Here is a 14,459-nt window from a genome sequence, read left to right as displayed (position 1 = left end):
CAAACGTTCTGGAAAACAGTTTGACAATTTGTCAGTTTCATAAAACATCAAGTATATATATATATATATACACACACACACACACATATATGTGTATACATATTCTATATATGAATATATATAAATGTCTGGGCATATATATTTTATATGTATTATATATATATGATTATATATCATATAATCCAGATATTCCACTACTAGTATTTATCCAGGAGAACTGAAAACTTGCATCCATACAAATATTTGTACATGAATGTTCACAGAAGTTTTATGTTTAATAGCCAAAAAATGAAAACAACTCAAATATACATCAAGTTAATAGATTTTAAAAACCAGGGTTGTACGTATACAATGGGATTCAACTCAACAACAAAAGAAGTGAACTATTTATTCTTCCCTGCCTCAACAGGGATAAATCTCAAAATAATTATGCTGAGTAACAGAAGCCAGACGAAAAAGAGTCCAAACTGTATGATTCCATTCATATAAAATTCTAGAAAATGCAAACTAGAGTAACAGAAAGGAGATCACTGGTTGGGAGGTGACAGGATTGGTGTCAGTGCCAGAGGCAAACCAGATGAATGGAAAATGCCCCCCAAATCTTCCTTGCTCCCTATTGGCCAGGGAAAGACCTCATTATGCCCATGGCCAGTTTGACCGCTGCATACCATCCCCAAAGAGAGCAGCAACTGGAAACATGTTAACATTTGAACTAATGAGTCAGGAATCTGGAGCGAGGTGGGGGCTCTGGTTTGGAATCCATTTGAGAATAAATATTCTAATTTAAGGTTTGTTCAGGTGGCTCTGTAAATACAAGAATAAAATTTGACTTCCCATGCACTGGCATTACTGTGTCCAAGAGCTAATCCTTCCATGGATGCCATGAGATACACAGCAGTGCTCTTTCTGGTCTTGGAATCAAGGTTCAGAACCTGCTCCAGGTCAGAAGCTAGCAAGGGGAGGAGTGAGCCAGCAGGTGGGCAAACACTCAGGTCTCCGGTGATCAAGGTCCCAATCTCCCTCTTAGTTCCCGAAGTTCCAGCCTTGAACAAAAGCTGGATCTGAGACAGACTCAGGAATTGCCCCACTGTGAATGACCAGAACAGAGAAACAGCCCTTGCCCTGTAAATGACTACACAGGCGCGGGTGCCAGTGCCCATGGGGACAGCAATGCTATTGTCGGAGAAAAGGCTGCGGACAGGGAATCATTGTGCTGAACAGAAACCTGCCTTCCACCGACAATCCCAGAAGGCTTGTCTTCTGCTTACAATGTACCCAAGCCCTTTCTCTGGAAGCCCTTCATCCATCTCCAAATTGTCAGACCAAGCAGGATGGCACTAACTCTGAAGTCCCCGGCTCTAATGCCACTGGTGCCACTTTCCCAATCCACTTTATCAAGCTTCCCTCTCAGAATTCCACCTCCTCTGAAAGACACAGGCCAGCACCTATGCTGTCCATTCCAAGGCCTCCCTCATCCCTCCAGGCACACAGAGCTGCAGCCCTTGCACGCTCATACCCCTCCTTAAGACTCAACTCACCTCTCTGAAGCTCCTTTCGACCACATAGGAAAGTCTGTGCCCCCTCCCCTGGGTCACACACACACTTGGTCCACTCTTCTGTGTTTCTCATGGTCACACTGCACACCACTGTCTGGTCCCCATCAGTCTCTCCAGACAGCCTGTGAGACCCTGTGGCCAGCACATGGAAGTGCTCAGTTTGTGGACAGATAAATTCTTTTTTTTTTTTTTTGCGGTACGCGGGCCTCTCACTGTTGTGGCCTCTCCCATTGCGGAGCACAGGCTCCGGATGTGCAGGCTCAGCGGCCATGGCTCACGGGCCCAGCCGCTCCGCGGCATGTGGGATCTTCCCGGACCGGGGCACGAACCCGTGTCCCCTGCATTGGCAGGCGGACTCTCAACCACTGCGCCACCAGGGAAGCCCCAGATAAACTCTTAATGGTGTCATTTGTAGGTTAGGGTCATTTCTAGTGTTCTTCTCAGCAGTAATGTCCTAATGCATCCCCAAACTCAGGAGACTTACCTAGCAGGCCATCTGATGGAGAGGAAATTAGGTTCCCTTTCCCCACCCACACCTCCTCTAGCGGGAAATGGCAAAGCTTTAGGCAGAGTGGCACCAATCCCTGAAACTAGGTCCATAACATCACTCCCCTCTAGGAGTTCGGACACTTCTGTTCAGAGACTACCGTGGTAGGTAAACCTGACAGCCACACCTCTGCGACGTAGAAAAGAGGGCTTGCTGCTAGGGGCAGGGAGAGAGACCATAGGGTGGTGTGTCCAGCTAGGGCAGAAGAGAAGCAAGGGAGGTGGATGTCATATGGAGACAAGGCGCCTGTGAGCTGCTCCAAGAAATGAGTGGCTTCCGTCATGAGGTGAAGATAACCAGGCTGACCCCAGCAATCACCCCTCATAATCAGGCCAACTGAATTTTGTTAGTGAAAAGGGATAGATCCCATCCTGTCTCCTGTCTGCCAATGGTTGTCTGCTACTTTACATTTATTCAGCAATTTATGCCAAGTACCTTCACCAGGGGAAAAGCCATCTTTCCTACTAACCACTTTATGTTAATAACCACAAACGCCAGATAAATTGGTAGCTTGACAAAATTAACTAGAATGCCACAAAATTAAGTTGAATCCCATCCAAGTCCCCCAGTCTTCCCTGCAACAACTGCATTCCGCGATGGGGGGAGGAGGGGATTGTGGTTCCCTGCAGTTTTGTGAAATAAAAAGGACTAAAAATTGAAACACAATTCTCCCCACATCACTGCCCCAGATTTACTTTGCAAGATTTCACGAGAAAGGTCATGAGAGTCTATAAAACGCTGTTGTGGAATGTTATTGCAAGTTACAGTGTAACCTTTAGTTTTCTTGGTCTCTGGCTTGTTCAGGGACATCCTGACGCTTAGGCGCCCCCTAGGGACTCCACGCAGAACACTCACCTTTTCTCCAACTGCACGGCGAAGTCTGTGACTTGAGACAGTCTCCCTGGGCTTCCCTTGTCCGCTACTTAGATGATGATGCTGGTAGGGGCTTCCCCGGTGGCGCAGTGGTTAAGAATCTCCGCCTTCCAATGGAGGAGACACGGGTTCGAGCCCTGGTCCGGGAAGATCCCACATGCCGCGGAGCAACTAAGCCCGTGCGCCACAACTACTGAGCCTGCGCTCTAGAGCCCACGAGCCACAACTGCTGGGTCCGTGTGCCACAACTACTGAAGCCCGCCCACCTAGAGCCCGTGCTCCCAAAAAAAGAAGCCACCACAATGAGAAGCCTGTGCACCACAACGAAGAGTAGCCCCTGCTACTCGCCACAACCAGAGAAAAGCCCGTGTGCAGCAACAAAGACCCAAGGTAGCCAAAAATAAAATAAAATAGATAATGCTAATAAAAAGTGTCATGCTGACCAAGACCAGCTCAGCCCCGGGTATAACACTGTGCTAAACAGAGGTGGACCTGCCACCCCAAGAATCTTCTGATACAGAAACCGGCCGGAATATCAGAGTCAAGTTCTCCATGGTTAGCTATTAAGGAACACATGTTTTGTTTCAATTTTCCAATGAAATTAGAGACCCTGTTCTTGGCTGTCAAAGCAGATAACATACAGGTACAAGGAGTGGTACAGGAGAAAGGGAATAGACAGAGATGGTTATGGCACAGTTCACAGTAAACAGGGCAATCTAACCTGAGTGCTGAGGAAGGAGGTGGGGCGCGACAGGGACATGAGGGGCTGTGCCTTTGCAGGCTGGAGGAGACAAGACCCTCTCTGTTTGCCTTTCATCTGTTCTCCTTTGTAAAGCCTCAATTAGTACTATTATTTTATTATTTATTTATTTATTTGCTATGAGTAAATTGACCTTCCCAATTTACTAAAAGGAGGCGATGTATGGTAATATATACATATATATATACACACATACACATACACACACAGAGTAGAGACCATGTTAACTTCACCCACGGCTGCATAGAGCTCTGCCCGGGCTGGAGGAGGGAATGCAAGGAGGTCCTGATTTGCTGTTTCTACTGCAAACTGCAAAAGGCTCCTCCTAGACACCTATCCTCCTCCTAGGGCAAGTGTCCGTTTTCTACAGCGTCCAGGAAAGTCCGCTTACGCGGTGGTCTCGCCACTTCCCACTGCTGATCCACATGCTCTTTGGAAGAGCCCTCAAAGTGTAATTCCAAATTCAATCCTGGACCACTGGCGTCCTCTGTTGGTCACCTAGGGAAGGGGTGCGCAGACACAGTTGAAAAGACCCGCACGGAGCCGGCCCACCAGATTCGCCGAGACCTCCCGGCACAATTGTGTTCTCGGACTTCCCCCCGACTAGTGTAAAGTGTTTACATTGCACAGATGAGCGAGAATTCCAAAGTCTCCACTTCAACGCACCGCAGGAAATTTAGTACAGGAATACAAAGTGACCTGAAAAACTGATAGTGAAAATCACTAATTTTAAGGACTTAGGTTATTAATCACGCTTCAGCAGTGCTGGCTTTATTGGTTTTTATATTCTTTTGTTAGGTTATTAATCACGCTTCAGCAGTGCTGGCTTTATTGTTTTTTATATTCTTTTGTTGTGAATGTAAGCTCTATTTGAAAACAATACCTAAAAACAAGAACAGGCGTCATGTCAAATCTCTGACAAGCCCTGCTAAGGACCCATTCGCCGCCGGCCCACTTTGCTAACCAGGTACTTGCGTACAGACGGCAATGTGAGCCCTCACGGCTTTGAGAAGTTACGTGGAAAGGACAAAAACCATGTGCGCACCTGCAGATGCGCATTTGTGGGGGGAAGGTAGGCGCTAATGATAAAACCCCGAGTCCTTGGCTCCCCGAGACCCCGATGCGAATCGGGTATCCTCATTCAGAAATTCATCCCCCGATCCAAGGAATTAAATTTTGCAAAGCTTTGCCAAGTACACACGGTGAAGAGCGGCGCTCACCAGTTACCCTGACACCATCTCGCCACGGAGCGACCTCAACCTGGGGCGCAGAGGGAGAAGGGCGGCTGCAACGGGGTGGCCAAGGTCGGGGGCGCTGGGGTGGCCTGGGGCGCCGGAGATGCCGGGTTGGCCGAGGCGCTTGGGTGGCCGGAGGCACCTGGGACGGGGGGGGGGTGCTGCCGAGTTCCCGGGGACCGAGGAGTGGGGGTGGGGGGCGCCGGGCATGAGCGAGCGAAGCAGGTGCGCGGGCGGCCGCGCGCTACGCGCCCCCGCACTCGGCCAGGCCGCACAGGACGAGGCGCGGACCTGGGGAGCCTGGTCCGCGCCGGCCCGCCCCCGCCCCCCTCCCCGCAGACGGCGCGCCGTTCCGGGGCGTGTCCTCGGCCACCCGGCTTCTATATAGCGGCTGGCGCACCCAGGCTGCCCAGATGCGAGCGCTGCTGCTCCGCGCTAAGGATTGGACCCTTCCTGCCACGCTCCCACATCCTCGCGCCGCTCGCTGTCGCCCCGTCCCCGCGCCCTCCGGCCAGCCCAGCATCGGATCCTCGCGGCGAGTGCCATGCTGCGGACGCGCCCCGCGCTCTGGACTGCGGCTCTGACCGCGCTGGCGTTGCTCCACGGGCCGCCAGCGGCACGGGCCGGCGCGGGCGCTGCGGGCACCGGCCCCGTGGTGCGCTGCGAGCCGTGCGACGCGCGTGCCCTGGCCCAGTGCGCACCGCCTCCCCCGGCGCCCCCGTGCGCCGAGCTTGTGCGCGAGCCGGGCTGCGGCTGCTGCCTGACGTGCGCGCTGCGCGAGGGTCAGCCTTGCGGCGTCTACACCGAGCGTTGCGGCTCCGGCCTCCGCTGCCAGCCGCCGCCCGGCGAGCCGCGCCCGCTACAAGCGCTGCTGGACGGCCGCGGGCTCTGCGCCAACGCCAGCGCCGCCGGCCGCCTGCGCGCCTACCTGCTGCCCGCAACGCCCGCGCCAGGTGAGCTACCCACGCCAGGTGCGCCGCCGAAGCGCGCCCCTCGGCCAAGGCCAAAGGTGGTACCTCTGTGGAGACTTCGCTGCTCTTCCCACCCCAAGGGTTGTACGTGGGGAAGCTGAAGCCCCGCGAGGCGAGGGCGCTCGCGGGAGGGACCCTCCGCAACCGACCCTCTACTCGCTCCGTTCTTTGAGTGCAGAGTTCTTGTAAATTGTAAAGCGCTTTCGGCGAAAATGGGTTATAGATTTCCTGGGCAGGGAGGGAGCGGATGCAGAGGTTAACGGTCAATGGGAAGATCCTGGACGGAGGAGATTCTCAAGCCATTCATGCAGGCGCCGCTCCGAAACGTGGGCGTGTACTGTGCGGCCCAATTCCGGACCGCGACTTCTGTTTCCCACGAACGAAAAGCGAGCGTGTCCATGCTGAGGATGCTTGCGGGGCCGGGGGCGCAGGGAATGGGCCAGGGCGGATTTGGACGGGGAAGGTGGGCAGGCACGTTGTAGGAAATGGTACCTGGCTTTAAAAATACTGATTTACACAGACTTACGGTTTGCAAAGCAGTTTCAGGCCCGAGGGTGTCCCAAAAGCAGCGAGGTGGGAACCGGGTCGGACAACCTGGCGTTCAGAAAGAAATGACTCTGGAGTTGGCAGGTGTCCCTCTAAATTTCAAGCACGCTTAGCCAGCCTCACTCAGGTATGTGAATGAACTTATCGCGTCGCCGAAGGCTAGGAGATAAAGCCCTTACCTCCAGCCACCAGCTGGACAGACCACCGTGGGCTAGCCCCCATCTGGGGCTACAAGGATGGAAATCCCCTTATAATTTCCCTACCTGCAGATTTCCACTCCCAGGTGAAGCTATTTCCTTTCAAGACTCGTGGAAAGGTAAAATTACAACTGCCTAAAACATATACTGGCTCTAGTAGACTGGTTAGAATTGCTGGATGCATTTGTCTCTCAGGGCAGTTGGGGCATTTGCTGTGTGTGTACTTCACTGTTACCGTTCATTTTTGGATATTCAGAAAGTGATCTTAGAAGTTTTTATAGATGTTGTAACTTTTGGCTAGACTTTAATGGGAATTATTACTGTCGTAGTAGCTCCATAGTATAGGTTGATGTGGTTTATTATAAAATTATGAAAAGATCTAAGTGACTTCTAAAATCCACTTGGGGGGGTAAATTTAAAGTCAAAAGTTTAAGAAAATTATCTGTGGCTTAAATAGAAAGGTTTTCTCTCCCTCTCTCAGCAGGCATTAGAAAGAAACCAAAGAAGTTTAAGAAATTACTCAGAGTTCTTGGAAAAGAAATGCAAATATATTCATTTACATATTCTTAGCATCCGCTTTGCCCCAATACTTCCCTGAAAAAGAAAAAAAAAATGAAACTAAGATGAAAGGAAATTGAAACCAAATTCTACCAATTAAAAACTTACTCTGTTGGTTGCTGGGCTGGGTGAATTTGTGCTTCCCCAAACACAAGACCCCTTGGGAACTTTGCAACTTCTCCACCTCATGGAACTGTTTGTTTTCCCGGTTGAGGAAATCGAAACCCAGAGAGAACGGGGACTTCCCCAAACACCCCTGTGAGTGCACCTGCCCGAGATGCTTCCAGGAGAGAGCAGGGCTTCTGCAACAGAAGCAGAGTATCTTTCAGCCCTTCTCAACCCTCCAGAAGCATTCTCCAAGCCAGAGCTAGACATTTGCTCCTCGAAGCCTAGAGCCAGAGGCCTTGGCAGGCTTCCAGGCAGGTGAGCAGGCTGCCGCCTTGATGGGCCAGTTCTCGGGAGAGTAGAGAACAGGTCAGCTGGAGCAGTGCGCTTGGCACCCCAGGTGTAGTAGATGCGGGATCAGGTAGCAAACTGAGCCCCATCCGGGAGGGGGAGGCATCAGGACTCCGCTCATCAGAGTGAAGCCATCCTATGACAGTTACCTGGCTGCATAGAACCAGGCAAGAGGAAGGGGCTCCCCACTGGCCCTTCTCCCTTAGCCGGCCCAAGTTCATCCTGGAAGAGGAACAGAGAGCATTCTGCTTCCATAGCAGCTGCACATTTAGTCAGTATAGTTCAAATCCCAGTGACGTTGTGTACATTCCAATATCAATAGCAAGTGTGTCTTCATTAGTTTGATTACAGTCAGAGATCTGCAGGAAGTGGCTTCCTTTTCAGAGTGAAGCTCTTTGGTACAAAGGATTGTTAAGCCTTGTTTGGTGATGTCCTCGTCCCATTTGCTCCTGTGCAGACAAGGGAGGAAGGACTCACCCAGGATAGTGCCCCAGGATCCACAGGGTCTGTGCAGCTCTTCTGGGTGTTCCAGACCCTGCACGGACAGTGAGAGATGTAACAGCGAGACCTATGAAACACTACCAAACATGCCTCATGAGTCCAGGGGCCTGAGGCAAAGGCGCTTTGTGGAGAATTCAGTTTCCCCATCTGAGCCCTTTGCTTGGTGGCACTTAGGACGGGCTGGAATCAGAATCCCTGGGGCTTGCTGACTCCCAGGTTTCTGCCATCGCCCCAGCGCTTCTGATTCAGCAGGGCCGGTGGGGCAGAGGATGTGCTTGTCCACAGGTCCACACGTGGGAGGCCCTCACTGGGGCATCCCTGAGGGATTTCTGAGTGGGCCTCGGAGCCTTCCCTGGCTCGTGTCTGCCCCCTCCTGGTGGAGGATGAGAGGTACTTGAAAGCTGAGAGCATGAAAAACATTTTTTTCAGCTGCACCTACTTTGTAATAGCACGTGTCAGATTTCATTTTTAAAAGATGCCAAGGGAGTACCGTTCACCACTAGTATTATGGAATACTTTTTCCAGGTGTTTTTCTAAACTTACTCGGAATTGTTGAATCACATTTCCATTTGGTTCGGACTTGGTCAAAAAGGTAAGATTCGTCGTTCAATGTCAATGACCCTCAAGTCTGTGCCTCCCTTGTGTCTTTCAAGGAAATGGCAGTGAGTCAGAGGAAGATCACAGCATGGGGAGCACAGAGAACCAGGCCCTGACCAGCACGCACAGGGTGCCCGACTCCAAATTCCACCCCATCCACACCAAGATGGACGTCATCAAGAAAGGACACGCCAAGGACAGCCAGCGCTACAAGGTCGACTATGAGTCTCAGAGCACAGACACGCAGAACTTCTCATCTGAGTCCAAGCGTGAGACGGAATATGTGAGCGCTTTTCCTCTTGCTGATGAGGGTGGGGCTGCCCGGCCTGGGCATCTGGAGATCACAGGGTTGCTCTTTACTCAAGGGCCCCGGTGGTTATTCCGGTGGTACTGCTGACTGAGCGGACAGCCAAGAGCCCCTCCTTACAGAAGGGATATTGACCCTCCCCTATGGCAAAGATCTTCTGAGAATCAGTGTGCTGCCCTCCAGGCCCCTGCAGGGCAGAGAGCTGTTCTCCTAAGAGGTGTTCACGTGGCCTCTGAGTGTCCTGGCCTGTGGGTCCCTGTCCCAGTTCTGTGCCTCGCTCTTGGGAGTCACAAGAGAGACAGGGAGCCCCGGTTGGCAGCTGCGTGGGAACGGTGACCGCTAAGTCGGGCAGAGACGCTCAGGGGCACGTGGCCAGTTCCCTGGGCGTTCCAGGGTTTTGTCACACAGGGAGTTCCCAGGTAACCTGTGTTTTTTTCTCCCCAGGGGCCCTGCCGCCGGGAAATGGAGGACACACTGAACCATCTCAAGTTCCTGAACATGCTCAGCCCCAGGGGCATCCACATTCCCAACTGCGACAAGAAGGGCTTCTACAAGAAAAAGCAGGTGAGCACTGTCCGCGCAGCTCCTTTCTCTCCCACCATCCGCTCATGCGGAGGAGAGACCAGCCCTCCACCCAAGTGCTCTGGCTGCCGCCATGGCTCGCGGTCCCTGCCACGGCCAAGACCTCTGAGGGGCTTCCCCTGAATCCCTAACTCCTGGTATCTTCCCGCCGTCCGCTTCTCCCTCCCGACCCACAGAGCAATTCGAGGCCTCCCTGGAGCCTTTTACTAGCTATAGAGGGACCCAGACACGTTAGCACTGCACCGTGGAGGGATGTTTTTATTAACTATTGTAGAGAATTTCCAAGAAGCCTGATGTGAGGTCCTGTGGCAGGAAGCTTACCCTGAGGTCCCATGTTGGTCCCTTCCACACCCGTGCCTTCCTGGTGGTGACCCGCTGTAAAGGATCAGATACATTGTTATTTTAAGGCATACTGAGTGTACCTCTGTAGATTTCAGATCACGCTATGGGAGCATCTCAATGGACTTTCTAATTGGATGACTCCTACCTCAGTATCTACGGAATTAGTCACAGAACACAGGGCCATGTTCAAAGTGCTGGTGGGAGTGGCCTCGATTAGAGAGCCCCATCCTGTTCAGTGGCCACTGGTCTTTTTGCCTTTTCATATATTTCTATCAGTCACTTATTCAGCAAACTCACCCTGAGAAGGTACCATATACATAGCTCGGGGTGTTCTCTGAAAGACCCAAATGTGACAAGCCCAGGGCAGATGGGACATTATCATTCCCCTCATTCAGCAGATAGACCTGTAGGACCAACAGGGTCCAATGTCCACCCCAGCGAGACCCTGAGGGACACAAAACCACCAGGACCCCTGCTTTCTTGAGACACTCATACCTGCCCAACAAGCCCCCGACACACGCTGTGCACACAAGGCCTTGATCAGTTGTGCTTCCTTGGCATAGCAGAGGCTGTGCTGGAAAACCATCCTGGGTGCTCACCACCTGCCCCCGTCGTCAGCACCCCCTTGGCGGGGCCTCCCCGGGGCTCACTGGATCATTTGTGCTCTGCCCACAGTGCCGCCCTTCCAAAGGCAGGAAGCGGGGCTTCTGCTGGTGCGTGGATAAGTACGGGCAGCCCCTCCCGGGCTTCGACGTGAAGGGGAAAGGGGACGTGCACTGCTACAGCATGGAGAGCAAGTAGACTGCGACCACGTAAGCCCTGGGCACCAGTGGGATCCGAGGGGGCGCAGGACCCAGCCTGGTGGGAGGGGCATCTATAGATCCCAAGGGCTGGCGACCCAGAAGCGGCACTGGCCTGGAGGACAGACCCACACGAGACAGAGCCCTCAACCCGCCCAAACCAGAGCAGGAAAGAGGGTCTGTGGCCAGTTTGTCTTAAAGATACTTAACCTCATTTTTTTTAACTTTTTATTTACATTAGTGTATAGTTGATTAACAACGTTGTGTTAGTTTCAGGTGTACAACAGAGTGATTCAGTTATACATAGACATGTATCTATTCTTTCTCAAATTCTTTTCCCAGTTAGGTTGTTACAGAATATTGAGCAGAGTTCCCTGTGCTATACAGTAGGTCCTTGTTGGTTATCCATTTTAATATAGCATTGCCTCATTTTAAAGAACTTAGAACACTTAAACATTCATACACAACATAAGATTTCCAAAGTTAAGCTTTTCCCCTCATGAGCCTGATGGTTCATTGATCTTCGCATGTAAACTGTTTTCATCCAAAAGAACTTGTTAAAGGAATGTGTTTCTAAAAGACGTGGCTTTTTCTTCCCCGTAAAATACATTATGGCTATTCTGAGAGTCTATGATTAATAGCATGTTAATAAAGTTTATGTAAATCTAACATGAAAATGAAATTTCAAACCATCACGTGAAAGAATGAAATCATATTTAAAAATCTTTTTTCATAAATGAGAGAACTATTGGGGGAAAAAAGATAAATATATTTCATCGTCTCAAGACAAATTTAAGTAAACAGAAGAAGCTGTCATTTTTAGTGATAAGTTCTGTTTCCTTGCAAGTTGGAAAAAATAATTGTAATTTTAGGGTGATTATGTTAGTGAACACCGTGGGCGTCTCATGGGGTTCTCTGCTTTGTTAAAAAGTGTGGAATGAGCCTCCACCCTGCCAATTGCCTGGGTATCATGCCTGATGATCCCAGCGTGGGCCCTGAGCCCTTTTGATTTGGGGGGAGTTATTTCAATACATTCCTTTTTCTTTCTGTTTTAGTTCATGTGGAGCTCAAATATGCCTTATTTTGCACAAAAGACTGCCAAGGACATGGTCAGCAGCTGGCTACAGCCTCGATTTCGATTTCTTTTTGTGGTGAATTGATTTTTTTTTTAAACCAAAGTTTAGAAAGAGATGTTTGAAATGCCTAGTTTTCTTCCAAATGGTGAACTTGGCATCTTTCCACTTTCCAGTAGTCAGTGAAACGCAGTTTGATTCTTCTTGTTGCTTCCTATAAAAATACCTGTAAGCTCAAGCACGGCGTGGCCGTAGCTCACACCGCCCTGGAACCCTCCCCATGTGTTTGCCGACGCAGCCAACCCTCCACTTCATGCCTTAGCGACGGTGTTGCTTATGTAGACGCGCGCTTCGTCCCCACATGAAGATGAGACAAGGCCTCATCGAGAAGAGGAACGCCCTGCCCTCTGATGCCCGCACATCACGACGCACCCACCTGGAGCTACGTCTTTGAAGCAAGGGCCAGGGTCCCTGGACCAAGAAGATACTTTGTATCTTCAAGGGACCTGCACTGCTTGGAAACTAGTGAAGAGAATAAGGTGGAATCTTGCACACACACACAAAAAATAATAATAATGACCAAGAATGTTCTAGGGAACTCTGGGAACCTACAGAGGTGGGGATTTTTGACCCTTCTTTGTCAGGCAGCTTCCTGAAGACACAGCCTTTGCTGAGGCCCCATGGGGCAGGGGGGCAGGGTGACAGCCAGAGGCATCACAAATAATAGCCTCGTTCTCCAATGACTGCAGAAAATAGTGTTTTCCCACTCAACAATTCAAGAGCAAGTGTATTCTTGAGGATAAGCTCCTTAAAGACAAAAGAGGTTTATTTTCGTCTCTCCCCTTTTGTCCTCCTTGGCACAATGTAAAAAATAATGATTCTATCTAACCTGGAAGACGAATGGCTTGTTGGGGAGCCAGTCGAGGACACTGGGAGAACACAGAGAATCCCCCTTGCTTGCTGCACTTGGACTTCCTCCTTTTCTTTCTAAGTCACACTTACACGCAGAGAGAATACCCTCTTCATGACTGTTCACAGTGTATACGTCATCGTCCAAATATGATAGCACCTATACTAGATAATCCTAGACGAATTGTAAGCAATGCTAGAGAATATAAACACGGCCACGACGGAGGGAAGGGGCTCGTGCACAGAGCGCAGCCACTCTCCCTGAGGCCACCCTCCAGGTCTGGCAGGAGAGTGGGGAGGGGCCCTCTGCCGCCCCACTGCAGCCTCTCTGGTTGGATGCACGCTGCACACAGCCCTCCTGGAGAACACAAAGGGATCTCAAGATGTTCTGCCTACCTATTAGCTTTCCTTTATTTTTTTAATTAAGTTTTTGAGAAAAAAAAAGGTATTTTTGAAAAGTTCGTCTTGCAATGTATTTATAAATAGTAAATAAAGTTTTTACCATAAAGAAATCCCCTTCCCCTTGTTAGTGACCGGTTCCGGGTTTTGTGTTACGATATAATCCAGAGGGCAATGACGTTCCGACTGTAGTCAGAACTTAACCTGCTTCCATCTCTGGCAAGAGAACCCAAGGAGCCAGCCTGCGGCCTTGCTGGCACCCGTCAGGTCTGCAGTGAGTCCGGTTCTGGGCGGTCCTCCCAGGTTCACCAGCCCCCCCAGGTTCACCAGCCCCAAGTACCATGAGTCCGAAGCCACCATCCCCCAAGGGCACAAAGAAATGAGTGATCTGGGCTCCCCACTCACCAGGGCCAAGGCCATGCTGTTGCTATGGCAACCCCTTACCAGGGTTCAGTTAGCAAATAAATGCACTGGAAAATTACCAATCACGGGTACTGACGAGGGTGTCATGAAACGGGGCTTCAGTGATGAGGCAACCTTTCCAAGGCCATTTTTTCATATGTTCAAAAGTCCTTGAACCAACCATTCCTCTCCAGAAACGTATCCTAAAGGCACAATAGGGGATGTGCCCAGAGAGCACGAGGATATTAAACTGAAATACATCCACAGAAAGGAATATTATGCCACTACTAAAATGTGTTTGATGGTAATAATACAGAAAGAAGCTCATGGTGGGATAAAGGAAGAGCAAAATGCAATTATATTGCATACACACACACACAGACATACACATACACACACATAAAACTGATCGGAAAGGCACCAAAACGGTAACCTGGTTACACTGTGAATGTAGATGATGTCCTTATTTTATGTCTATTTCATTACAGTTTCAACAACTTCGTAGTGACCATGAATGGATTCCTTTTTATTTAGAAAAGTGTGCTGCTTCCGTGTGGCAGGTGGCCCACTGCCCGGGGAGGCATCTGCTTCCAAAGTTGGAGGGTGGGGTCTGCTCCCGCGAGCATCTCAGGCTCCCATTCCCACAGCTCGTCTCCACGGCCCAGCCGTACCCCCAAACCTCGGGGATGGCCTGGCCTCCTCTCCTGGCCCCGCATTCCACCCGCAATACGGTCTACGGCTTTTGTCCTGCCACGGTCTGCACGCAGTGCACAGAACACGCAGGATCACTGCTCTTGTAGAGAAACAAAGTAAATGAGGCGAGCCAGTGGGACTTGCGGCCCGTGGGA

At 50.7% G+C, this 14,459-nt stretch overlaps 1 protein-coding gene across 1 annotated transcript; it reads left to right on the top strand.

Annotated features, from left to right (window-relative positions):
• The first annotated feature begins 5,375 nt into the window (after positions 1–5,375).
• Positions 5,376–13,322, top strand: IGFBP3 (insulin like growth factor binding protein 3). Its single transcript, XM_081243898.1, has 5 exons — positions 5,376–5,924; positions 8,854–9,080; positions 9,549–9,668; positions 10,704–10,840; positions 11,884–13,322. Exons 1-4 carry the CDS (start codon positions 5,516–5,518, stop codon positions 10,827–10,829), a joined length of 882 nt encoding a protein of 293 aa, XP_081100024.1. The 5' UTR covers positions 5,376–5,515; the 3' UTR covers positions 10,830–10,840; positions 11,884–13,322.
• The last annotated feature ends 1,137 nt before the right edge of the window (positions 13,323–14,459 follow it).

Source organism: Mesoplodon bidens (assembly GCF_964165515.1).
Source record: "Mesoplodon bidens genome assembly, chromosome: 9".
Classification (NCBI taxonomy): Eukaryota; Metazoa; Chordata; class Mammalia; order Artiodactyla; family Ziphiidae; genus Mesoplodon; species Mesoplodon bidens.
This window is presented reverse-complemented; position numbering and strand designations above follow the sequence as displayed.